General features: G+C 43.3%; 1 protein-coding gene across 2 annotated transcripts; it reads right to left on the bottom strand.

Moving 5' to 3' along the window:
- Positions 1–1,746: 1,746 nt before the first annotated feature.
- On the bottom strand, positions 1,747–27,639 carry LOC146196922 (uncharacterized). Of its 2 annotated transcripts, none has more exons than XM_084598638.1 (13): positions 27,432–27,639; positions 26,808–26,883; positions 25,855–25,997; positions 24,024–24,178; positions 23,248–23,396; positions 22,282–22,386; positions 20,780–20,891; positions 19,739–19,926; positions 15,546–15,623; positions 10,784–11,022; positions 9,826–10,072; positions 7,578–7,671; positions 1,747–4,311 (listed from the first exon to the last, which is right to left on the bottom strand). In XM_084598638.1, exons 1-13 carry the CDS (start codon positions 27,456–27,458, stop codon positions 4,293–4,295), a joined length of 1,632 nt encoding a protein of 543 aa, XP_084454764.1. In that variant the 5' UTR covers positions 27,459–27,639; the 3' UTR covers positions 1,747–4,292. The 2 variants fall into 2 exon arrangements, with proteins under 2 accessions (XP_084454764.1, XP_084454762.1); XM_084598636.1 differs by having other exon boundaries at positions 9,826–10,075; positions 27,432–27,638.

Raw genomic sequence — 27,639 nt, forward strand, 5'->3', positions numbered from 1 at the left:
TTGTAATAGTTTGTGGTTAACTAATATAGTATTTAATTTCATGCCACCTATAGCACAGCACACTGAGGTATAAACTAAAGCCAGATTCTTGGCATTTCTTGGATGACACAAGTGTACTCGCATACAACAAGCACCAATTGGCCTCTTGTCCCGTGACCTACACCATCACAAAATCAACTCTACAGGCTACATATGCTGCTATTAGTGCCTTGCCTACCCTAAGAGTGAATGCTCGTATCTGAATTGTCCATAAATCACTCGCTCACCATCCTTCCTATTTCGGCTCTGCTCTCTCACCATATGCATTGCTGAGATACCTAGGCAACTTAACAGTCCAATGCTATGGCTACTTTAGGGGGCCTACCTCATCTAAGTCTCGTGCAGTGATCTAGCTACCTCAAATTCCAGGATAAACCCAAGGACACGAGATCAAATCCCAGGTGTGACAGCCGTTTTTTAAGGTTCGAGAAAGGCAAGGCGCTTGTGTACTGCGTGATGTCAGTACATGATAGAGAGCCCGGAGTGGTCGAAATTTCTGCAGCCCCCCACTATGTTGCCTCTCACAGCCTGAATAGCTTAGTGATGTTAAATCTTATAAATCAACCAACTAACGGAAACATGATAGCATCTGCATAATTCATGTATCAATTTACATGCACAACTCCAGATCTGACATGCATAATGAAGCCTTCTTGTGTTTGGCTTACTTTAATTCAACCACTAGATATAAAAATTTATTTTTGCAGCTGAAGATGGGCTGTCATGGATTAGCAGCAAGAGAAACCATGACTTTGGACGTCTCATTTACAAGACGGATATTGGGTCCAGCAAAACCAGTAGCAATATGCCTAAGAGGTACTCAATGCCACTTAGTGTGCATAGAGTTCAAGTGCGAAAAAACAATAGGTGGGAAAAAATATTGTGGGTAAGCAGTTGGAACAGCACTGCAGACACCTGTACCTGATGCCATTTCTAATTATCTATGCTCAATTTTGGGTGTGGTGTACTCGCTTTTATTTTAACCATACATTAAAGATGAGAATGACAAACATGAAATTTCAAGAAAGATCCCAGTCATAGATGAAAATTAAATGAAAGCGGCAATGAACAGAATTAATTTCTCGTTCCATTTCTGCTGAAAAGACATTGACATCCACCATTACTGTAGTGCTGGCTAGGCTCCCTTGCATTGCCTACTTAGAGTGGAATAGGAGTCTTTTATCACCTTTGGTTTTATCATTTTGTTGAAATTATTGAAATTGTAAATAATTTTTCAATTTATCTCATGCTTTCTACACTTGATGTAAAGCTTGAGCTCCTTAAACAAATTTTTATACATGATGAATCTCACGCGGATAAGAATAGCGCATCTTGACTATTTTTGTGTGTTGAACCATAAATGCACAACACGTTACTCATATTTTGTGAATTTGTGAAAGATTTTGTGAAATCTGTATTTATGGCTATGTCCAAGTTTTCCAGTTCTCTACGAAGAAAAATTAACATAATTTGGTGTCTGTATTCTGTAGAAACGGACCTGTCAAAAATATGCTTTGCATACTGCCATAATTTAAACAGACAATTAATTTAATTACTACAGAGATATGTATTACGCTCTTCTCTTATTGCAGAGAGCAATTCATGAATGTTAAAATGTAACAAGAATCCAGTTCAGAAAATTATTCCTGGAGACCTTGTGACAGCATGTGGTGTGGTGGCAAGAAAAAGTAAGAGGAAACAAGGAAAGAGGATTCATAACAAAGCTGAAAGTTTATTTGTAGCAAACCAAGACTTTGGGTCTAACTAAAGCTAATAGCCTTCATGCACAAAATTATGACAGTTCTCTTTTCCTAGTTTCCTTTAAGTTGACTGCAGGAAGTTTTCATCTGTATGGTTGCTCTAAGATGTGACCAGACAGTGCAGGCTCTTCTCCATGCATTTTTGGACCAACACTCTGGTTTGGTTCACATGTAGTTCCACGAGCAAAGCACCACAACACTCTGTTCCCCAGTGTTGAACCTTGAGGCAGCTTCTGCAAATTGCGACCTCAACGGTGTCCGGAGAGCCAAGCCTGCTATTCAGTACCAGTAACCTTAAACAGAGTTTTGAGCTTCCTCTCTCTAACAGTGTTAAAGCAGTCTCCTGACGGGGAACTGTGCTTCTCTGCAACATAGTCCTAAATTTCCCGTTGTAGAGATGCTTAGGTGAAGACTGTTTACCATGGCCCCTTCACCTTCTAGCAAAAGGCATGAAAAATGGTCCAGCCTTGTATCTGTATAGGTTACATGACAATAGGTGGAGTTTGTGAATTCATCAGTGTTGTCCTGGCATGCTTGCAAAGGACTCTTGTATGTATGCTTTTGTTAATAGACTAATGCATAAACCAAGTATGAACAAAATGCATATGGAGCAGTAACGATAGACTGCAAAAGGCATCATAATATGAGGCTGCCTTAGGGATATACAAACAAAAGACACAAGAAGTTTTCATCTGTAGATACAGGTAAACTGCAGGTTCTTTTCTCTTGAAATCTTTCTCCAAATTTACCTGGATTATATTAATTACAGATTACAGTTTATTTACAGCCGCCTACATATTGTGTTATGCTTCTCAGTCACCATGCAGTTTCTACTCTTAGTGCCCGAGTTCAAACTCTTTCCATTGTCTCTCTGCATCCACAGTCCCTCTTCCCCGAAGTCCTCCTTGCCAGGCTCTTTGCTGATCCTCCTTCCATTGTTTTTCCACATTCTTTTTCGAAGGCAAGAGTCCCAAGTGGTTGCTGGAAACTGGCAGCCATTGCAGACATCCGCCACTGCTCCCAAGCACAGACCATGGATAGCTCAGTTTGTCCACCACCACTGAGCCAGATGCATCACACATGTACATACACAAAAAGGCCGACGGTGCACTCTGTTGGTACTCTTGTTTGGTGGTTTGCTTTATGGGGTTTAACGTACCAAAGCGACTCAGGCTATGAGAGACGCCGTAGTGGACGACTCCAGAAATTTGAATCACCTGGGGTTTAACGTGCACTGACATCGCACACCACATGGGCACCTTGCTTTTCACCTCCAATGAAAAGCGGCTGCCGTGGCGCTGTTGCTTGGAGCAACACAACAGCGTACACGACCTATACTATCGTCTAGAAGTATATGCATGGAACTGAACAAGTGCAGTGCACAGGAAAAATCTATTGATTACACAATTCCTCCAAGGTCAGCACACTGAGAAGCCTTTGAAGTAATTACCGAGAAATTACAGACCAACCGATTCATGTTGATACTAGGGAGTGTTGTGAAGCATGAGATATACAGCCATTGTCACTAGATCGAAGCACTGTTGACACAATTTCACAAGTCTGCTTCTTGCAGATAAATGTTTATGAAATACTGATACTTCTCAAAAGACTAGCCAAGCAGGCATGTGCAATAATCCTGCGCTAAGAATTTATGCTCTGCAAGCGAAACAAGCAAAAAGGTGCCTAAGGAGGTTGAGTGAATGAGGGTACTGCCACCCTCAAACAACCAAATCTGAGAATGCCTAGTGTGCCTTATTGTTCCCTTCTGCAGAAAGAACAAAGACAGCAATGTAGTGCACGTGTTAGCATTATCTCCTGAAGCTGTAGACACTTGTCACCTACAACTTCCAACATAGCTTACGTGGTCCTGCACAATGTGGATGTGTACAGCTCGACTGCCGGTGGCTCGGAGCAAGTGTTTAACAAAGTGGACATAACACTGCACCCAAAGTTCTCATTATGAAAAAGGCAGCTGAGCAGACAACAATATGCAGAAAAAAGATACACACAGACAATGATAATGCCGTCTGTGTCTGTGATGCTGTGCGTGTCTTCTGTGTATCATCTGTGCAGCTGCCTTTTTCACCATTTGAGCATAGCTTAACAATGCACTGTACTACACAAATTTCTGCTTGTTATGTGGTAACAAACATTTAGGAAATCTGACCAATACACAAAGTGGATCCGCTGGATCGTTCTGTACCAGGTCTGAACATAGTAAAACAGTCACACGATAAAACGTTTAAAAAACTGACGGTTACCGTGCCTAAGCAATGAGACATTCTGAGAGAGCTGTTTGTATTGGCGAATGCGCCAAGTCCTTGTCACATAAAATGACACAGCAGCTAAAAGCTAGCAGTCTGCGTGGATGAGAGAAAATTGTGACTGGCACAATAGCATGGGTGTATAAAACTGTCTAAAATGTAATAAAAAGAAAGAAAAGTTATACCATAAATTAAAAGTTATGTACAATGCAGATAATCCCTGCACACTTCATGGGCGCCGGAGTTTCCTGAAAGAAAAAGAAAATAAAGCATGTCAATATACCAGGAAGTAACAAGAGCCCATAAACCGGGCGACAAAATATTTGGCTCCTGCATGTCAGTGACAGCTGAGTACAAATGCCATGACTACCCAGGAATTCTGCTTCCTGAAACTGCTTATGAAGAGCTAATTGTACGTACAGGGGAGGTAAAATTAAAAGTGATAAAAGCAAGGCATGCACCCGCTCTGCTGTTTGCAGTTCTTTTCATCATGGACAATCTTAGATAGTTCCTTTCAATACATTTTGTGTATTGGTATTAGGTATCGCGTGCTAACATGGGAGTATATAGGACTATCGGCATCAAAAATACATTTTTAGTGTACAGTGTATTTTAGCAACACTCTAAACTAAAAAAGCTAAATTTTGAGCCTGTTTTGAGTCGTATCTTGGACCAACGACACTCGCTCAGGCGATAGCACAAGTTGGGCGGCAGCTCGGCTTGTACTATATCGTCGTGCTCAGACTTCATTTTCTGAACTACCTTAAAAATCCTCGAGTCAATGTGGCTATGCCTGATAAAAGGTCAAATATAACACAGCGATGCACTCGTTTGCTCCTGTAGATATGCTTTTCTCATTTGCCTCGCCTATTGCACGCCCACATCGCGGTGCTCTTTTTGACTGACTCTTTCAGCAATGTTGTCACAAGTCCTTCAAATAAGGGAAGAGATTTTACTTTTTGTTGAATTCCTTGTAGCTTTTAACAAGGAATGCTCACTTCAAAAGTCTGTTATCATAGTACTGGCAAAATAACCGTTCGGTTCCCCAAGCATGCGGAGCTTGCACCGTTTAGCACAGTGCAAAGGCAGAGGCTGCCGGGAAGTAATGTATGAAACAAAAAGCAACTGAAAAAGTTCCTGGTTTATTAGTATGCAGCAAGTGCTCACAGATCAGTTCATACGAAAAACATCAGGTTAGAGAATTTTTCACTAAGCTGCTTACAGAAGCTATCGCTTCAGCACACTCAAGGCTGTGTAGTCTGAATCTGTGTAATCGGATTCGTTTAATCCCTTTCAGGCAAAAAATAATGAGGGTACTTAGAAATTTGTAAGAATTCAAAGCAAAAGCCTAGTTGGACGTTGTGTTAAATGTTTTATACCTTCTATTCACACTATGAAATCAAACTGTGTCAGTACACACTTTAATCACGACAGCACATACTTTCCGCATTCATGTGCAAACGGCAGTTACGAAGAGCGGGATCCTTGCCAGTTACTAGGAGCTTGTGTGTTGCCGCCCACAGTGATGGGGAATGAAGCTGTAAGCTCACGCAGCTACGTATACAAGGCAGGCGAGTGCGCTTCAGTCGCGCTGCTGCTGTTGACTATTGCCTCCTTCTCCCCAATGCAGTTCTTACCCTCTAGGCCCTCCGGCGTTCTTATGTCAGATATGAAAAATTATAGACTCATTCTCAGGAAGTCTGTGTTGATTAGTGGTTAGCTCTCTCGGTTGGGCGGACGTGAAAGGGTTACATAACCAGGAGTTACAACTACTTAACCCTTTCCAAGCCAGGTTTCGGATATTGCAATGACACCGTAACCTGTTTGGCACTGGGAAAGATGGGCAAGAAGCAAGTTCAGGTTTCTTATACTACGTATATTGCTGTGGAATATCTTCAAGAAACATTTGTGATTTTTCGTGAAAGCCATGCCTCTGCCCTGAAGTATATGTAGCCAAGAATCAGCTATTAGACAATTTTCGCAAGATAATCTTCACATGCAAGATGTATGACCTTCGAATTGTCAAAACGATTCTTCCAGCTTCAGTCAAACTGCTCTTATTTAAACCTATAGTCATGTGCAAACGACTCTCCCGTCATCATATATGGCAAATGTTCATATTAACTAACCTTCAGATACTGCACCAGCCTTCTTATATAAAAAAAGAAAAAGCTCTTCAGGTGGCACTCAGCACTAAAAAAGAAGTCAAGCATAACATTGCTTAACTAAACTGTTGCAGCTTGTCATGGTCGTATCAACACAATCCCTGCGTTGAACTAAAATGTTTTGCACCCACCCCACAAACTAACTATGTATGGGTCTCAGATGCCATGTTATTTGCTTTCGTCACTTTTAAATAGGCTCCAGTTTTAAAGCCAAGTTAAGGAATTTCCTCAAAGTTTAAAGGAGTATAGACACCAAATTTTGGTGGCCTTTTTCTTCTTGTGAATGATTTGTGAAACATCCCTGTATACAGATCAATAAGAGTTTGCCAACTATGAGCATTAAATGATTGTTAATCGAATCTTTTCTCTCCGGTTTCGGTTTCAGCAGCCGAGAGATGGCTGCGACATCCCAATGAAGTCCAGGTCACACATGACCTGAAAAAATAGTGATATAATCGCCGACTCCTCACTTGTTGCGATTCCTGTTGTTGAGCGTTGTAGTGAAATCAACTGACACAGGAACGATTATATCACTATTTTTTCAGCAGTCACGTTACCTAGACTTGAATTATAAATTATTCAGCAGTTGTAGGTGGATATTGCTTGGTGATCCGTGTACAGTAACATCTTATGCGTCATTGCAAAGGATAAAACATGAATCCAAATATTAGGTGTTATGTAATTACAGTGCCTTCTACATATTTTGAGACATTTTTTGTGCAATTCATTTGCAGGTAAGCATATGTACCGCAGACAACATTGATATGCATTATTTATTTTAGTATTGCACCGTATTGCATTCAGTATTGTTAATACTCGCACTGCTAACTTTGGTTACTCTACGTCCCAGCTTTTTCTTTCTTTTTGAGCTTGTCTGGCTGACTAATGTTGTCCAATTTTTGTTATTACAACTGCCTGCTTGTGTTTGTGTATAAGATTCCTTGTATCTGCCTGTAAGTTATCTGGTTTTGCCCTCGGTATTACTTGAGCCACTGCCATTGTGCCTGTACAAGCTCGTCAAGCTCATTGCAGCTTTTTCTCATGTCCGCTGCCTTCCTTTCTGGTTAAATAATAGTTTGAATTGAGGGCACGGGATTAAGTTAAACCACATGGGATTCCTTATTGTGCACAGGCATTGCACAGCAGACGACGGTTTTGCACCCGCCTCCATCGAAACACACCACTGCCATTGCTGCCAGGAAGGAAGCTACCAGCTTGGGATCAGCAGCCAAATGCCAAAGCCGGAGAGCCATCAAGGCAGGTTGTGCTGTCTGGGCCAGCTTCTCTGCACCTCTCACAATACAGACCATGCACCACGACAGCGGGCTTACATGGCCAAACAGACTTACGCATGCAGGCTGGGCTCCTTGTAGCTTTTGGCCTGTGCAGCCCTCCGAGAGGTACGACCACTTGAAGTTCGCGGGCCGCTGTCTTCATCTGCCGCTAAAATGGGAAAGAAAGAGAGAGAGAGAGAAAAAAAAACATCACATTGTTTTAGATTGAATATTAAGTACTTACTTCCACAGCATAGCGGAAAAGGCTTACAAGTCATTGCATATTCATACTCAAAGACAGAGCAAATACGAGGTAAGTTTTTGTCAAAGCTGGCTTGAGATCTCTATCACCCAGCAACTAGGAGTATGTCGACGACCTGAGAAGCGGAGAGTGCCTGCTAAAATGTGGGGAAATTAAACAACATTATAGACCTTTGCATTGGGTGAGGAGGATGCCAAAACGCCTCCTCATGGGTTCGGCTGCCGTCTCCACAGTGCTAGCGCTATGTGCACACATATGGAGACGCCCAGGGAGCCCTCGTTGCAAAGATGTATAGATTGGAATGCTTTAAAAATAAAATGTTTTAAAATTACAATGTTTTTCTTTTTTTGTGTCAATAGGGCTACTGTTATTCATGACGAGGCAGCAATAGGTGCGAAATTACGAGGCCATATATGAGCAACTTTGATAATTGCTTGCTTGGATGCATTGAGGCAAACCTCGATCAATGCGCTCCACACCTGAATGCGCCCATACTCAGCTGAGCGGAACATGCCTATCTTCTAATAATGATCGTGGCAACCCTGTGGGAGCATGTTGGGCATGTGGCGTGCGAGAAAGGATCTCGCAATGCAGTCACAACCTGCAACACACAGTGGGCACTTCTTAATCACCTGCTTGCTTGCAAAGGATCATCAGCGCATGCGGTACCCTTGCGCAAGAAAACGAGACACGCAAACACAACTATGCCACGATGCTGTCTGCCCGTCCCATCATGAGATTCCACTCTGTGAACTGATTGCAATCAACACTTGACGCAACGGTTCAAACACAAAAAAGATCTGAACTGAAATGATGGATTTACAATCGGAAGTACAAGCCCTTAGATCCCTTTTAGCAGAACTACGCCTCTATAATAATGTTAAGGATGAGGAAGAAGAAGCGGGCAGTGGCAAGGGCAGGAGCGCTCACGCTAGGCCCGCCACATTTCATTACAATCATCTCATAGTTATCGGTCATCTCTCTGTTCTCTGGCTTGCTGCCCCATAACAATATGCGATGGCTTTTGAAGTGAAAGCTTCACTATGTCACATATCAGCTAAGGCCAACCTGACGGGCCACTTGACCTTCAATGAGCCAAAGGTCACAGTATGGAATCACAGTGCTTTTTCACAAGTGCTACTCAAAAATTCCTCACGCTGCAGCGCCAACAAGAATCGTATTTTCGAAAACTTGATGTCTGATATGAATGCTACAATTTATGGTTATCCCTAACATGCAAACAAGAGTCTAACAGTAATAATTAAAAAGTTTACTACTTAATATTAGTTACCTAGCCTGCTAATAAACATATTTTAATTGTATGCTGATGCACATCGCCAACGTTAATGTTATGCTGAATAAAGTAGCCTTCTGATTGAAGCACCCTGTATACTTTCAGCAGACTTTCACTGTCAGTTTACTGAAGTAAGTACTGGAGCAGACAAAAGTGAACGGAGCATGCAATTTCCTTCTAAAATATTTCGCGCGTTGCATATTTGAAACTGGCAGTTGTGGTATGTGCAAACTGGTTGTAGACGCCAGTACCCTTTCACTTGGACAAATATTGTTTTCTTACCTCCAGTGCAGAAGGCGTAACTTTAATCTGAACGAAAAAGCGTGCTCTGTTTACTTATGTCCGCACCTGTACAGCGCTGCGACAAAAGCGACTTCATTTGCAAGATTTATTTTGTCAACAATATACGGAAAGGAAAGACACACTATTTGGCTTGCTTTCTGAGCAGTAATAGTAATAGTTTGGCTCATTCAAATGCAACCGGCACGGCTGTAACTGAATTCGTGTCCTCGTGCTTAACAGTGGCACACCATAGTCAATTGGGCTACAATGTGTTACAAGTATAGATGACGAGCAGATTGCAAAACACTATTGCATAGCGTGCAGCTTTAAGGACTGTCTACAAATGAATGTACTACACAGCTTGCAAAGCATGCTATTTCATGGACCATGGAGCAATCCTCGATACCTGAATACCACTGCCTGTGTGTCATGCACACCAGAGGTACAACAAGACTACGGTGGACAACTGGGAGAAGCCTACTCACAGGAGCCGGCAGAGATATCCATTGCCTCTGGATTCACCAGGGTACCACTTTGCCGAGGAGGTTCCAGTCCCGAAGATCTAGCTTTGCCATGCGATTTCTTGGGCACCGTGTGTTTGGAAAGCCGCGGGTTGCCATTGTCTGCTCTGAATGGCGCAGTGGTGCTTGCAGTGGAAGGAAGCGTGTCGCCCGTGCCTCCCTGTTGCGCTTCCTCTGCCGCTTTGGTCACGACAAAGGTCAAGCGGGGCGCCTTCTTGAGGTGACAAAGAAAAACAAAAAGCAGGAGAGATAAACAATGAAGCTTCTCGCATTCTGTTATGACAGAATGTTATGGCATGCAGCAGCGACCAGCAGCCACAACAATAAATGAAGTTATAGGCAATACGTTTCTTAATAATGAAAAAAAAAAAAAAAAAACCTAGGACAAAATTTAGTTGTGGTTTAGCTCTGGTTAACCCTAGTTGAATTGCGAAAGCAATGGCGGAAGCTTCTTTTGCCTGCTACATTATTCCCCTATCACGCCCTATCAGTGTAAGGTGCTACACTATTGGGGACACTTAAGCTTATCCTTTAAGAGTATGACGCGAGAGCGTAAGCTACCAGCCCACATACAAAGTCCCGCTTCAACCAAGTTGTATAGATGTGCCTGCGTGTCGTAGGGGTAACGGGAATGCAAACGGTTCCGCCAGGCTGATTCTGATATCACCCTCTCATATGAAAGGAGCGACCCGAGTTGGCAGCTGCTGCCCGTGGCATAGGGGTAACGTGAATTCAAATGTCATGGCAGGTTGGTTTTTTTATGAGGAGACCGTAGCTACACCTCTTCACGGCGTAGCTGCGGCCACCCAAGGTCTCGTTTTGGCTGTTGTAGTGTTGCTTTCGCAACAAAAAAAAGAAAAGATCAGGCAACTGCAACCTAAGAGTGTGAGCAAGGTGTGGGCATGAAACTACGGAAACTTACACTACTGCCTGCTGGTACTTGAGGCTTCATGCAGGACTTCTTGTGTGGTACTTTAGCCTTGTTTGGGCTACCCTTTTGTGCAGCAAGAGCGGCCTTCTTCTCGGGGGATGCTGCATCACTGTTTGGAGGTGGTGCCGTAGTGGCGGGTGGCTCCATGAATCCTATGTCAGCGTCCGAAAGCCTCAGCTCCATCAACCTGCCGCTCTTCCTGGTGACACGCGAACCAGACTGCTGTACATCTGAATGTTAGGAAGGAGAATGAAAAGCTGTAGACGACATTCCACTGCGCTTTTACCCGATTTCACACTTGCACACACTAACAACACTGAAATGCAATATCCACCGAAGGCACTGAAAGCCTGTTATGTTTATTTAGTGCTCGGCTTATGGTGGCCTGTTTCAATGCACTGATCTCATACACTGCTAAAAATTGAAGGTTTGGCTCAACGAACACTGCAAGTTTAGGCAGTTTCAACCTTGAAATGTCCAGCATACTCTCTGAAGTACCTAGTGTAAAAGCAGACAGTCTTCTTTTTGCAGAAGTACAGCCTCGTCCACTTCTAGCTATAACACTGTCACTGCTTTTAAAGCGCCATTGCATTCGACATGTCAATGCAGTAAAGCTAAGTGGCTGGCCATGCGAAGTACCACCTCCGTGTCCGTCTGTGCTTGTATAGATTTTCTTCGATATGCGCTCGCATCGAACGCAATGTTGCTTTGAAAGGAGTGACCTTGTTATAGCTAAAAGTGGATGACCCTGTACATGAGTTACAAACATAAGAAACGGCATTTTCCAACATGTGTAGTAAAGCAAGATGAAAGGTGCAGAAAAATCTCTGAAGAAAAAATCATGGAAAGGTAACCTTACAGAGAAATTGCTTAAACTGTGGCCAGAAAAAAAAAAAGAGAAAATGAGGGGATCATAAATACGAAGGGAGTCAGGAGCCACAGGCTTGGAAAGCATAGGAAATCTGCCTTTTGTGTTGATAAGTGCAGGATAATGATGAAGATAACAGAATACAAAGTAGAACAAAAAACAAACAGATGTCGCCGATGCGTACCTACATATCCATGCCCAATTTTATTCTTCTTAGACTTTCATAAATCACCAAATAAGCTAATTTTATTTAAGCTGCAACCATCTTTTCCTTAACTCTCCCAGCTTAGTGCATTTTCGCAATGAAGGGGCCCTTACTGATGAAATTGTGGACAGCCACAACTTTTATCAGATGTTTCCTGTGCTTGGTCATTACCAGGTGTTTAACTATCTATATTCATCCATGAGACTAACTGGATTGCTGTTTTGTTATCCAACATCCATATGCCATTAACGGAGCCAGGAGGTCTTTGAGAAGAGCAGTGTCTTAACATTCTTCAAAAATCGCACAACCAAAGACACCGTCATACTTGTAGCGGTGCTGCCATCAGCAGCACTGCTACAGGTAGAAACGGTTGTTGGCTTCTGCAGTAAACGTCACCGGGTTTAAACAGTTTATTCATTTCATTCTATTGAAAGCTATTTTAGTACTCTCAATTACAATTTTAACAACATCGATGCATCTTAGCTAATGACACATTCTGCATAAGACTTAGGTGGCACGGTAGACGTATTTATAAACAAGCACCATGTTTGTAAACAAAGATGCGCTGCGATCGGCAGAGACATGGGGTGTGGGCAAAAACGCAGTGTGCCTACACTGCGCCAAGCGACGCTACCTTCGAAACCAGTTCGCGTGTGCGAATATTCTGTTCCTATAGCTAGCGCACGAAATGACGACATCGATATGAATGATTGGAAGTGTATTTCCATATGAAGACTCTTTTGATGGGCTTTCTGCTGCTGCAAGCACCTTCACTCTAAAGAACACTTAATATTACCGGCAACTATAGGGAACTAGAGATCATATTTCTAGCTCACTGTACCTGCAACTTAAGTTACAGAATTTCATCAAATAAGAAGAGCTCAATCTTTTAGTTTTTGTAACATTCGCCTATAGTGTGCTGCCAACAGTTGTTTTATCCTGCTCGATAAAAAATTAGTTGTGGTTCAGCTCTGGTTAACCCTAGTTGCATTGCAAAAGCAACGGTGGAAGCTTCTTTTTCCTGCTACATTATTCCCCTATCATTCCCTATCAGTGTAAGGTGCTACATTATTGGGGACACTTAAGCGCATCCTTTAAGGGTATGACATGAGACCGTAAGCCACCAACCCACATATAAAGTCATGCTTCAACCAAGCCGTATGGACGTGCCTGTGTGTCGTAGAGGTAACGAGAATGCAAACGGTTTAGACAGGCTGATTCTGATATCACCCTTCCATATGAAAGGAGCAACCTGAGTTGGCAGCTCCTGTCCGTGGCATAGGGGTAATGTGAATTCAAATGTCATGGCAGGATGATTTTTTTTTATGAGGAGACCGTAGCTACGCCTCTTCATGTCGTAGCTGCGGCCACCCGAGGTCTCGCTCTGGCTGTCGTAGTATTGCTTTCGCAATAGATAGAAGTTTCACTTCTGTTTCATCGTGCAGACGAGTCAAGGTCATTCACAGGTTAATATATACATGAAGAATGCTCTATTTCGTCCTCTTTGCTCTATAGGAGAGCTGCACGACCACAAATGTAACATTCTCCATGATCGCTTACAGCAAAATTTAAAAGATTTGCCGATCTTTTTTAATATACTTGGAACATTTTTATTGTAATGCACGTCATCTTATTCTACTTATTTTGAACCTCTCTTAGCCGAATCCACTTTGGGGCATAAAACTGGGGACACGCACACACAGACACATATGCACACACACACAGACACACATGCACACAGACACACACACACACACTGCTTAAACATTTTGCTCAATCAGAGCTAGGTTGTACGTGGATATTTAATTTGTTCGTCAGGTTCTTAATGACCTTCAGAAGAATGAATCTGAGAAATAACGCTGAATGACTTTGCTGGGAACCTAACGAAGTTTACTCGCTTTCTAGGACCGATGATGAAGAGTCACTTGTTGAAACTCGCGAAAGTGAAAAACGGAGAAAAGCTACTTCAGACGCCTGGGCCTGTTTCAGCGACATATCGCGCTGGAGTGACCACTGAAGGGAACTGCTGTTACCTTTGCAGCAGTTTTTGTGTCCTTTTCTGTACAAACATACACGATGGCAGTACTGCAGGGAAATGGGATGTCACGCTGCGGGTTTCCTGCCTTCGATTAAGATACGCACATGGAATATTCAGTCAATAATTCTTATGAATTGATAGTATATACAACAAAATGTGCATGAGCTGCAGGCGTTTGTTATTACGCTCTTCATCATGTGGCTGAAAAGCAGCTGCGAAAATTCGGAGTTGTAAATGAACTGATCAAGTTTCAATGCAAAAGTGCAATGCAAGTTTGAAAAGGGTCTACTTGTCGCGGTCAACGCTGCTGCCCTTCGCTCTCATCATTATTCGACCGCAAGAAACATGTGAGAACAGGTGTTTTCTTTTTTGTGCCTCATGGCGCAACCAACCGCACCACAGCTAGCAGGAATATATTAGGAATTATGTTCAAAAACACAGCAAGCGCAACACATGCAATGCAGGCGTTCTGGGCTTTTGCCTACACCCCGAAAGTCCCAGCGCAGTCGTATCACCACTGACGTCCAAGGGCTGATGCTCGTATAGAGCTGCATGGAGTTGCTATACTAACTGTATGTCGTGTCTACGACGCCAGTGTTTGCAGACGCAGACTAGAGAAAACATGACTACCATATGGAAAAAATAAGTTTCAAATGGTTCCGCAGTGTTTCTCAGCTCCATTGTTGGGTATTCATTAATTTGAGGATGAGAGCTTTCGAATGAAGTGAAAAAACAATTGCCGATAAAGCCAGTAAACTGCCCCTTTAAATGACTCAAACTGCAGGAGACGATGCCGTGCTCCCGAGAACCTGGTCTTAACATGAAATCAAACTCTCAATATATTCACAGCCATGTTGCATTCATGCAAATTTGGTACTTCCACAAGATATCAATGGCAGTGAAGATGTGACAACAGAAAATAAATAACTGTCACCATGCACACACACATTCCCTTGAAACTCCTGTGTAAAAGTATGCAAGTCACACAGTAAATTACATTTCAATTCTGCCATGCACTCGATACATTAAACAGCATGCCGCTCAACTTTAACGAGAGACTGCTATATGCCTAGTGCGAAGGTAACAGGGCCTCTTTACGGTAGGCAGTTGCTCATTCTGAAAAACCCTTCCCTTCCACATGAATACGAAGCATTTAGGTGCAGATACATGTAGTGGGTGGTACACTTGCAGCACCTAGGAAGGTGGCACGTTGCTCCAAGGAAACTGAAAGATACACTCTTGCTTTAAGGTTAGTGATAAGCTGACCTACTGTGCCACCATTCGTTACAATATATCTAAATATGGAAGCGTTGTGCAATCCCCAGCAAATTTAATACAGCTGGGTTCGACTGTATCAAAAGAAAAGAATGGCAGTCAGATGTGACCGAGAGTGAAACACACACAATGCAGAACTGCCACAGGTAGACCAGTACTGTAAAAGCTAAGAACAAGGTCTTGAATTCAAATGAAGCTCGAAGCCCAGAACACAAGCTAGATCTACAAGCAGGGTCAAAGCGATCATACGACAACAGTTCTGTGCAATAAATTTCACGAAGGCGGCATTCCTGAGTGCAAACCCAATTGCTCAATGGTGACAGCATGTCATTTACATAGCAAATCGCACTTCTGCGAGAAAAATTACCCCGAGGTGGAGCAGCATCGCAGTTGGGAGCCGCAGCCACTGGTAGTGATGACCTCCTGGTGCTTCTCGCATTGCCCACTACAAATAGAAAGTAATGCACTGAGCATTATGCCAAAGATAACACCACACGAAAGGCAAAAGCTGGATTGCTAGGGCTAGACACCTAGCCAGATGGCTAAGTGCACAAAAGTGCCTGCGTGTCGTAGGGGTAACGGGAATGCAAACGGTGAAACGGTGCAAACGGTGAAAACGGGAGTTGTAAGTCAGCGCTTGTCTCTCGTGTGTCTCGTTGTTGCGCTGTTTTTTCACTAATGAGGTAACATTTGAATCACTGAAAGCAAGATAGGCTAGCTGACACCAAGCTATGTGGCACAGTCAGAGTTTCTTAAATGAGCGCTCAGAAACCAACCACTGCAGAAGCCTTGCCACAATGCAGCGCCCTCCCCCTCTTACAGTAGTACCTAATGTGTGCTGAAGGCCCCTTGTACAAAGAGTGCATGTTCTGCATCCCCATTTTACAAGCTGCAAAAATTCAATAAAATGTAAATCAAGCTCTTGAGCAGGGTACTATTTATGCTCTTTTTTTTGCCTTTTTTCTTGCCAAGCAGTACACAAGGACTGTAAGAGTGCATTCCACTGAGCAATAGGTATCCCATCAATCCCATCAAATTTCTTGCATTATAAGTTCACCGCAAGTAACATTTCAGTGACCTCTTAAGGATATTCTCCACAATACCAACTCAAAACTCAAAAGGGTACATGGAATGTCAGACACACTTCTGCCCCCAAGTGAATGAAAGGCAGCCATGCTTGCAATTCTGTACACAGCAGTGTTCAGCAAAGAGTTTCAACTTGTTTATAAGTAATTGCTTTAAAGATTATTCTAGTGGGTAGCAATTAAAAACAGTGTGCAGCAGCTTTCAGAAAAAAAAGAAACACAAGACAGCCAGTTTAGTGAGAAGCAAGTGTTTCTTCTCATTTCGAAGTCATGAGAGCTATACAAAAATTGGAAGCTTCTTTGAAAAGTGAAGAACTTCACTCTAGAGAAATGTATTTGTGAGTACGGAGGTGAATAGGCTTGAATGTCCACAATATCTTTGCAGTTTCTTTCAACCAGTGCTTTTGGGCTTTTATCATTTGTGTAGCTACATAGCAAAGCTTGAGTGCATAGATTACTGATAGAAACCACTATTTGTTTTAAAATTTCTTATGCTGTGCTCCATTGGCTTCAATTTGAGCGCTATACACGAGCCTGATCACGTGGGCGCAATTGTTTCCACTGTCAGATTGATGCAGCCATTTTTAACAGAGGTCAAATCAACATACTCGGGAATATTTCGCAGAGCTCCATGGTATGGATGCAGTCTTCTGTTTCACAAATCAGCTGTGGACAATGTTTGAAATGGAGAATTGCTAAAAAAACAAACATGCCCCATAGCTTGTTGCTTTGTCTGACCTCTAGCCAGTTCATGACCTTTCTAACAAAGATGTATCTATGCATAGGCCAACTAACTCTATTTATGTATATCCCAGGTGTCTATCGCAGAAATTTGGGCTCTCTTTCTCTCGAGTCGTTGCATTCAGCTCGAGTTCTTCACGCAGTGGCATAAGCAGAGATATCAATTTGTCGCTTTTGCTGTCTTCTTTGCTTGTTTTCATGTCGCATATAATGCGGATAGTTTGGAAACATGGCTAGTGGGGAGCGCCGACAGAAGGATCTTTAGTTTATTGCTGGTATATGGTTAAGTGCAAGGAGTATACCTGCCATTCTTCATTTAGTTCCCACCTGCTTCTTCCGCAGGGGGCCTCCCCCGGGAAGTCAGCATGACAGCCGGGTTACATGCAAAGTTTTTCTTCGACAATGTTCACGCAGTGGAAAGCACTGCGCTGACTCGACAATGAGTTGCAGATACATGGAGCGAGGAAGTGGCGGGCGCCGCCACGTATATTTAGACATGAAAGCGTGATCAGCAGGTGGAAATAACCGCAAGGCAAAGTGTGCGATAGCAGCGACACTGTCTCTTCTGTTAAAAATTGCGAAAGTGGTCATTCTGACACCATTCTGCTATTTGTAACAAGTGCACCTGGGCATCACAAAGATTTGCATGTTCCAATGAATGAAGCTGCATGCCTCTTAGTACTGTCAAGTCACACTCTTAAAAGCGGAGGTTAAGTGTCCTTCCATTTTTTTTTTAAAGCTAGGCTACCCGGTATCTTTAATCCCATGGGAACTGCTATTACTAGTAATCGATTACCAGACGTTCCTTGCATCGTTGCTGCACATTACCAGCTGGACTATACCCACTGTAGGGCGTAGGCCTTTCCCATATTATTCCAATTAACTCGGTCCTGAGCTAGCTGCATCACTTGAACCTTCGAACTTCTTAACCTCATCCAACCACCTAATTTTCTGCTGCCCCCTGCCATGTTTTCCTTTGCTTGGAATCCAGTTTGCTACCTTTAGCGACCATCGGTTATCCTTTCTTCGTATTGCATGTCCTGCTCGTATCCATTTCTTCTTATTCCACTGGAATGTCATTAACACGAGTTATTTCTCTGACCCATTCTGCATGCTTCCCATCTTAATGTTACACCTATCATTTTTTATTCTATAGCTCTCTACATTGTCCTCAACTTAATTAGGAACATTTTCGTTAGCCTCCATGTTTAGTACCGGTATGATGTAACTGTTACATAATTTTGTCTTGAGCGAAACAGGTAAGCTGCTAGTGATCTGCGAGTACTTGCCAAATGCGCTGCATCCCAACCTTATTTTCCTAGTTATTTCCCCTTCGTGGTCTGGATCTGCAGTTAATACTTGTCCTAAGTATACATATGTATTCAGCCAATAACTTCCAGTGCTTCGCTACCTATTGTAAACTGTTGTTCCTTTCAGAGCCTGCTGAACATTATCTTAGTCTTCCGCATATTAATTTTTAGGCCGACCTTTCAGCTTTTCCTGCCTAGGTCATTAATCTTTCTTTGCAACTCATCCCCTGAGTTATTCAGCAATGCAATGTCATCAGCAAATAGCAGATTACTGAGATATTCTCCATCAACCCTGATCCTTAACTGCTCCCATTCCAAGTCCCTGAATACTTCCTCTAAGCACGCTGTGAACAGCATTGGGGAGACTATCTTTTTGCCTAGCCCCTTATTTTATTGGAATCTTATTACTTTCTTAATAGAGAACTATGGTCGCTGCGCAGCTACTATAGATAACTTCCAGTATTTTCACACACGGCTCATCTACACCCCGATTTGGCAATGCCTGCATCAATGCTGTGGTTTCCACCGAGTCGTATGCTTCCTCGTAATCGACGAATGGGATGTATGTTGCTGCACAGTGGCACACAAGAGTTCAGTGGCATGATGCCATATGCATTTGGAATGCTATTGACACAGGTACCGACCATGCAGAACTAGCAGAACCAGGCATCCAGGCAGAGCAATCACTATGAAAACAGGCGTCAATTGAGCAGACTCACTCTTTCGCAGTGTCTGACTGCCTGTCTTGATGTCCCTTTGCTACAGAGTGGTAGCGCCCCCGCAAAGAATTACAGCGGAAACTCGCTTTTTCCAGCATGCCCTTCCCAAGACATTTAGGTGCAACACGACGGGTCACACCAAGTGCACCTCCATTGAGCATGAAGCCGACAGTCAAAAGATTTCTTCGTTCGCAGATTTGAAAGTTAGAGACATTCAGGTTTGGTTGGTTTGTGGGGTTTAATGCCCTGAAGCAACTCAGGCTGTGAGAGACTCTGTAGTGAAGGGATCCGGAAATTTTGACCACGGTTCTTTAATGTGCACTGACATCGCACAGAACACAGGAGTCACGCTTTTCACTTCCATCGAAAAGCAGCTGCCGCAGCTGGAATTCGATCCCACATCCTCAGGCACAGCAGTCGTGTGCCCTAACCACTGCAACACCGCAGCTGGGGAAGGAAATTCAGAATAATTACAGAACACAATTAAAATTTGATCAGAGGCGAAGAAAAAGTTGCAGAAAGTTTTGTAGCCAGCATACCCTACAGCCGTAAAGTGCTCAGTGGCAGTTAAATTGCATTAATTCCCCATTAAAAGGCTACAGAGGGCTAGGAAGAGTCTTTCATGTAAGCTAAACATGAATTACCTTTAACAAATCCACTGAAGGAAAAACAAAGAATTGGGAAAAGGAGGTGTGTAGCACAGACCTGCTTTCCTTGGCCAGGGCAGCAGAGGAATGTCGGACAGTCTCTGCCTGGACAGCAGTGGGCTGCCAGACACCTCTTGCGCGTAAAAAAAGCCGCTGCTATTGCTGCTGCTATCCTTGTCTGCATCGCTTGGTGTGCGCGGGATCTTGGGCCTGTAGCTGAATGCTGCACTGTACTCGTGCGCTGCACTAAATGGGGGACAAAAGGAACAAACTATCATGAGCAATCTTAAGCAAGAGATGCTACACATTCTATTGTAGTACCAGCATGCAATGAGCTGAAGTATCTGTCAAAGAAACGTACGCTTCATTTTTTACTTTGTTTAAGAGAACTACCACCTGGCCTGAAGGAATACATGTGTACCAGTACTGTCAAAATCTCAATGTCAGTAGGCATGCAGAAAGAAATCACTGTTGCTACAAGGCATGGGTCACTCTAAGTAGGAAACATTCTACAAATTATTCTGAGAAACACGTGAGAAAAGGTGGGGAAATTTGTGATCTTGCATCCCAGAAACAAATGAATACGGCCGCCAGTGCTTCATGGGAAACACTTAAAAGAATAAGACTCCTTAACCAATAGTTTTTATTTTTACTACGAAAGATGTGCGGAGGATGCTGGGGTGCAGACTGTGGAAGTCATGCAACATCGTGTAATGAGCATGAGGCATAAAGCTGTGCAAGGCAGGCAGCTGCACAGCGACAAATTTTACGTAGTTTAGCGCTTTACACAGAAGAGTGTCAACACTCGCCCTTTTGTCACAGAAGGAAATAACCTGCCTACTTAAATTGGAAAAAAAAAAAAAAAAAAGGAAGGATGCCGCCAAGGATGCCTGGCTATGCTTGAAAAATTTTTGCGAGCCAAAGTAACGCTACTGACTATGAGGCAACCAGTAGTAGCATGATCCAGGTTAATGTATTGTAGTCCCAAAGTCTCAGAACAGCTTCAATTTCACTCTCTTCTGAGAAACGGCAAGAATAAATTGGGACGACCACTTCTGCTAACCCTGCACACATGCATACGCGTGCACACATACCATACCTGGGGGCTTTGACCTTGTCAGCAGGTGGAAGAACAACAGCCGCAGCACAGACCACTTTCTTTTCCTGGCCTGTGACCTCAGTCAGCAGGTGTGATGCCTGCTCGTCAAAAACTGGGTCCCAGGACAAAACAGAAGCAAACAGAAGTAAATTGCTTAACATGCAAGATAAAACAAGAAGCACATAATACAATGCTCCGTTGTTCCCGTCATTTGTGAAAACCTGTGCAATTTACGTGATGGAATGAATTTTAAGGAATAATCTGTGCCACACACTGTACACCAACTCTGTGATTTCGAGTCGCGACGTCTTCATGCCTGCCACAAAAAATCTGCAGAGTATCAACAGTAATGTGGTATGCATGCCATAAGCGCAATTTCATCAGCCAGAATCTGTTTTGAATAAGAACATCTTTGGCGGACATCTGCCTGGTTGGGTTTTGAAACTGCCTCCAAGGAGGCGAGCGTCTTCAACGTGAAACCCAATTAGCTCTAGAGGTGACACGGTGGATCACTTTACATCCGGTTCACAGCGGCAACAGTGAATAGGATTCGGGAAGACTACCTTCCATGTACACCAGTGTACTCCGCCACATGTTGAGAAAGGGAAAACGAAGGCTGCTGGCTTGCATATCAGTCACCCTGAATGCAAGAACCGAGCTGGTTCTGAAACGTTGGGTGGAGAATAAATTTCTTGGCTGGTGTCAGTATTTCTCAACCTTCAGCTTCAACTGAATTACTGTTATTACTGAAGGCATGAAGGTATTATGCATTTATTACTTAGATATTTTTGTTTTGAAATTTTTAGCAGCTTATTTTATGTTATTCTCTATTGTACCGCTGTCATTGTCAAAACTACTTCATGAACGCGCAGTGCAGCGCGTTCATTAAGTCCACATGTGTTCAATGCTGATGAATGAGCCTTTGTAGCCTGTGGATAACATGCTTGTCTCGTGGATCAAGGGTGCTTGGTTCGATTCCACCCAGTCCAAATTAATCTAACAATTACTTTCCTTTGGTTGCAGTAAGCTTCAAGAGAAATCTGGCGGCAATTCGAATATTTCTGACTTGTGACATCAGTAAGGCCAAGAGGCCCTTTCAAATTTGGCGCCGGTTCCTGATTGGTCCCCGGGATTATAACATCGCAGTCATGCTTGATCAATCTGATGTTTCGGCAACACTGTCTGCACTCGACGACACCAGGTTCTACTGCACATGAGCTATACAAGGTTTTTGCTTTAAAAATCTTTGCACATGAGCGACGTGATCGGGAGTCCTTAGACACGTGGCTTTCTCTAAGGTGCAATCAGAAAAATGCCCTTTGTCCTGCAGTGCATGTTAATGGGCTGTTGATGATGACTTTCACCTGCACCCGGGCAGTTCAGCCTTCAAGAAAAAATGCAGCACAACACACAGTGAAATTGGAGAAAGAGTTACTGCAGATGACACAGCAAAGACTACATCATTTCTACACAGCACAGGAGAGAAAAGCAGAGAAACCTACCCTTAAATGATGGCACCTGCGGCTCATCGAAGATGCTGGGAGGCTCTTCCTCGAGGCTTTGTCTGTGACCTGACCTTGTGCTGCGACTTTTCTTCCGCACAGTGACTACACAAAACCAAACGAACAAATGAATATGTCACATACTTCGGAGCTGGACATCAGCAATGCTACAGGCTGCAGCACAAAGGTTTTGCTGACATCAACTGGTGTCCCAAGTGGTTCAAAACTGTCAGAAGCTTTGCGAGGTAACAGGGCACTTTTCGCTAGTTTAAGTGGTACAATGGTACATCAAAAGCCAAGGTACCTGGCCATTACAGGCAAAGAAACTGTCCGGTGGACACTCAAGCTGGGCTGCGAGGGAAGAGATGAAGGCAGAAGGGAGAAACTGCCACAGACTAGGAGTCACGGATTAATATCAACCGCTCGAGGTACTTCAATGTGCACCTACTTCTTGCACCGCACCAGCGTCGTCTACTGTCAGCTGCATTGAAATGCAACCACCACGGTCGTAGTTTGACCCAACGACTTCGTCTGATGTTTTTGGCATTTGCAGGTCAGCAAAAAGCTTGCTTATAAGCCTAAGAGGCAGAAGTTTACCACCACTATATATATTAATATGAGAGTTACGCTGCTTATGCAAGCAAGCAGGAGTGAAGCATCAGAGTGGAACATCTGAGAAAGCACTTCAGTCATTACAAGCCGTCGTTAGACATACTGGCAATTTGTAGTCATTACACGTCATCGGTAGTCCTTTTAGTCCTTACTACTCATTACTAAGCATTTTTAGTCATTTGTAATCAACTGTGTTCCAATGAACGCATCAAACTTCACCGGCGTTCTATAATTGGCTTACAGGAAAGGAAAGGCGCAGTATCTGTCACTCACTGACAAATCTCGTTGATACGCGATTTTCACTATTAGCCTAGAAAGGCTTTCATTTAAAAAGGCACTAGGAGAGAGCATTACTTTTGGAGCAAAGGTCTTCCTCGGGTGCCACCAAGGTAGTATCGAGGAATCCCCCTCGTGACCCATCCATGCTCTCGTCTTCTTCAGGGATCACAGTGAAGTTGCATTCGTTAGAGTCCTGCCTTCCTGGGGGGTGCAGAGAGCGCCTCCTGCAAGCAGTGCATGCTGGAGTTAAAATTCCCATTGCACACCTTCGCACTGAAAGCAATCAAAGTTGCGAGAGTGCCGTGAATGAACTGCTCTCGTTTGTGCTAACGCCAATCTTGCATGAAGTATATACCTAGTTTTATCTAGCCAATGCTAAGCCTTACAAGTCCTGTCAACCACCATATAAATTTGTCAACTTTCTGTTCTATAGTTCCATTATGAAAGGGAGCCATCCTTCCTGTGCCATTTCAAAGACGAAGTAGTTGCTTTGCAGATAGGTGTGACATTATACAGTGCTACAGAGTGCTATAAATTGTAAAGTCAGCAGACTGGCCCACAGGCATAGCACAGGGATCATTTACGAACACCTTATAGCAAAAGAAGAAGAAAAAAAAAAAGCATGCACGTGAGGCCTTCATGACACTGCTTTCATGCCATAAAACATAACTGCTAAGCAGCCATTAAGGAAACAGTACACAAAAACCTCCCCTGTGAAAAGTTTAAAACGAAAGCTGAAGATCGCATCCAAGAAATAGGCCAGACAAAGAGAGAATGTGACGACTTCAAATCCTAAAGAAAGCATTTCCTGACAAGTGCAAGGGGCAAAAAAAAAAAAAAAAAAAGAGCACCGGTTTTGGCTGTCTGAATCATCTGGGTCAGTGATGCCGATGAGAGTGATGTCGAGGCCAGGAGTCATTACGTCTTGCAGCAATCCGATGGCTCGTGCATGGTTGTTGACAGCAGTACGCATCTGCTGCACACCCATTTCCAGCCAGCTCTTGATCTGCAAGAGATTGAAAGAAAAAAAAAAAAATTTGCAGTCTAATCTGCGCTAAGCGCAAACTATCCCTCTACAAGAATGCATGGCTGCTGGCCACTTTGTTCGCAAGCACACGCACCAACCACTGCCAGTAACACACCTTTATTCGCTCTTTAGTATATTCATCTTATGCTGCTCAAAATGGTGACCCAGTGATTAACGTTAACTTGAAGCGAAACTCTCTGACCTCAGGTCAACCGGTTGTCCTCTGCGGGCAAGCAGTCAGGGATATGACCAGCCAAGACAAACAAAGCCTGGCAATGAAGGTTCGGCTCGAGCATATGCTAGGGATGGCACCAGACAAAATGTTGGCAAGCAACTGGCGTGAGCCAAGAAATGAAGGTGATTGCGATGCCGATTCGGTGCAGCAGAAGCTCTGGACTGCTGTTGCTTTGCCCTGGCACTAGTGGCGCCAAGTGATATTGCTTCACAAACCTCTCTGTCTTCTTTTATAACCTCTTAAAGGTAAGCTGCGGATATGACTAAGTTGCTTAAGCTGTCTCAACAATTCCAATTCCTCCGCAAGTTCTAAAATCCTGATAGGTGTACTTAATTTTCAGATGCTGTCAGACTGATATGTGGACAGAAGGGTTAGGACTGATAGATGGATAGAAACCCACGGACACGGCTAGGCAAAGATGTAGACTTGAATTGTGCACTATAATTAAGAAAAAAAGAACGGAAGATCACTTAATGTTTGTAAGGTTTAATATCCCACCGCAACATCGGCTATAACGAATGCCACAGTGAAGGGCTACAAAAATATTGATTGCTTCAAAACAGACATTGCAAAGTACACATGTGCCTGGCATTTCGCCTTCACTGAAAAAAAAAAAAAAAAAAAAAAAAAAAAAAAAGAGAAAAAAACCCACAGCTGTTGCCATTGGAATTGAACCTGCACCCTCAAAAGCATCAGTTGAGCACCTTAAAAGCCACCATGGCGGGGTGGAGGATCTCTTAAAAGGTAAAAACGGCATATTTTCTACTCTCAAGAATTTTACTGAAGCTTTCATGATATATTTTCTGCAGCCTTAAGATTTTGTTAGGCAAATTTCCATCCAGGTGGCATTTTGTTAAAGCAATAACTCTAAAATTTCCAATTTCATGTCCTTAATCAGGGTACCCTCTATGAGCTATGTTACATAAGTGATGCCAGAGTTTGCACACTCATCAATATTAGATCTGCATTTGCTGAAGGACAAAATTTAAAGATTGTTCGGGTCATTTTCAACAAATAATGATACAAGCTTCAGTAGCTAGTTTAGCCAATGAAAGTGAACATGGTAGGCATTGTGTCATTATCCAGGAATATCACAGATGGTCAAAACCCAGTTTCAGTTCTCTAGTTTTATCGAAATTGATTAAAATATTCTCAAGCAGTGTTTTACAAATTGCGTCCTGTGCCAGGTAAAGAGGACTAGGGAAAGTGATGCAGTTATCAACTCAAATATTCACAGAACTTTCAGCGTTGCTTCTTAAGAAATTAGGGAGATTAAAGATGAAACAAACTTTCCGAGTGCCATGTTTGTACCATATTACTACCACAATTTTGCATCAGGCAGGTGCCCAAGAAGAGCCACGAACATTTATTTGCCATGCCACTTGCTTGGACGGCAGCATCGAATTGCAGTGTTTCTCACCTGTGGCAAGGCCAGGTTGTCAATTTTTTGTTGCCGGGCACTGGCGTTCTCCAGTTCGACAATCTTGGTCTTGGCTGCCTCCAGTGCTTGTGCCAGTAACCTGTTCTTGCGAAGAACTGCCCGCAGCTTCCTTTTGTATCTCACTGTTTACAAAGAGGCAGAACATAAAGCAGTCCAAAATTAGGGCATTCTAGCCTAGAGTGTTTAAAAGTTCACAGTCTTCAGCTGTTGTATGTTAAATATTGCACCCGATACGAAACAGCTGCTCTTCACCCACTGCCCAATTTCAACTGCACATGTGAAAGCATGCAAAGCAAGAGAACTTGTTCAGGTACGGTGAAACCTAAGTGCAAAGTTTGGCAGACCTGAGCAGTTAAGTGAACAGCCCACAATAGATCTTCAAAAAGCTTCTCCCAACCCAACTGTGCCCAACCTCTGCATAGCAACAGACTCTGAAGCTGTGTTCACACACACAAAAAAAATAAAAAAATATAACAAAAAACCACGAAAGAACAGTGCATAAACAAATTGTATTTACACTGGACTAGTATAGAAAGAGCAGCCATATTAAATTCATGTATAACAGAAAACAAAATGAAAAAGGGCTGAGGGGAAGCTGCTATGCACTAGCTAGTTTTGGCAACAGTATTTGAAATGCAGGCTAGAGCACAGAGGTTGCCCATCAAAATTGTTCATTTTGCTTTGTGCGTTATATTTATCCTACCTCTTCGCGTGCCAATCACATCTGGAAGCAGAGGTTAGCACATCACCTTGTACTGTAATAAAATCAAACAGAATTGTGGTACGCAGAATAACATCTCACTGCCGGCAACTTCGAGCACTTTACCGAAATAGAGCACATTAACTCTCCGGCGCGAGGAGACTTTCAAAAGGGCAAGAAGCGCTGTCAACCTGCAGCAAGCAGTTTCATCATGTAAAAGTCGATAACTCACCGCATGCATCTGCCGCATTCGAAGAGGTAGATGTGTTGTTTCTGTTTGAGCGTCCATGCTTGACGTTGTATTTCACCTGGAAGTAACACCAAATGAATACTGCCTCAATGCACAAAATTGTTATGGCAGTTTAACTAATACGTGCTTACAATGGCACAAGTCACTTTTTTTTGTTGTCTGCTCAGTGAAAACTGGTAATACTGGCCTAACAGCCTCAATGCCCCATGTAAATTGTGCGAAGTTCAATGCAATGCAGTTTGACAAGCAGCCTGTACACTAAGGAGAGACACGGGACTAAGGGCAGCGAGCTGCCAACCTCTTCCTTAACTGTCACCGCTCCGTCTAGACTCGAAAGAGAAAAGGGGTACCCTGATGTTCACCAAGACACATGAGACGAACAGGAGGAACAAATCCAGCCGCTGTCTCGTGGTGTGTCGAGACTAATTTGAAGACGTTAACAAGCTAGCTGACGTCGTGAAAAACATCATGCTGGTTGTTTTGCTGCAGTCAAAAAGCAAGCAAGAAACACAGCACTATGCTGCTTTTAAGAAGGAAGTCTATTCATTTCGGTGTGCAGCGATGAGAACATTTTTCCAAGATCTCGCTAACGGCTGCAGAACTCACCGATGAGGACGTAGTGGCTGACGGCATCGTGGTCCGACGTGCAGCTGCGGCAGTGAGCAAACACGAATAAGAACCAGCGAGGGCAAAGACGCAGTACAAGCAAGCTACCGCACAAATAAGCTACAGCGCCAATGCATGCGGTAACATGAGGTTGGATTGCTGAAAACAGCGATAGCCTTCTTTTTAAACAAGACGCCTGCCCATTGTT

This window comes from Amblyomma maculatum, chromosome 3, assembly GCF_055883805.1.
Source record: "Amblyomma maculatum isolate TAMU_Amacu chromosome 3, ASM5588380v1, whole genome shotgun sequence".
In the NCBI taxonomy this organism is placed as follows: Eukaryota; Metazoa; Arthropoda; class Arachnida; order Ixodida; family Ixodidae; genus Amblyomma; species Amblyomma maculatum.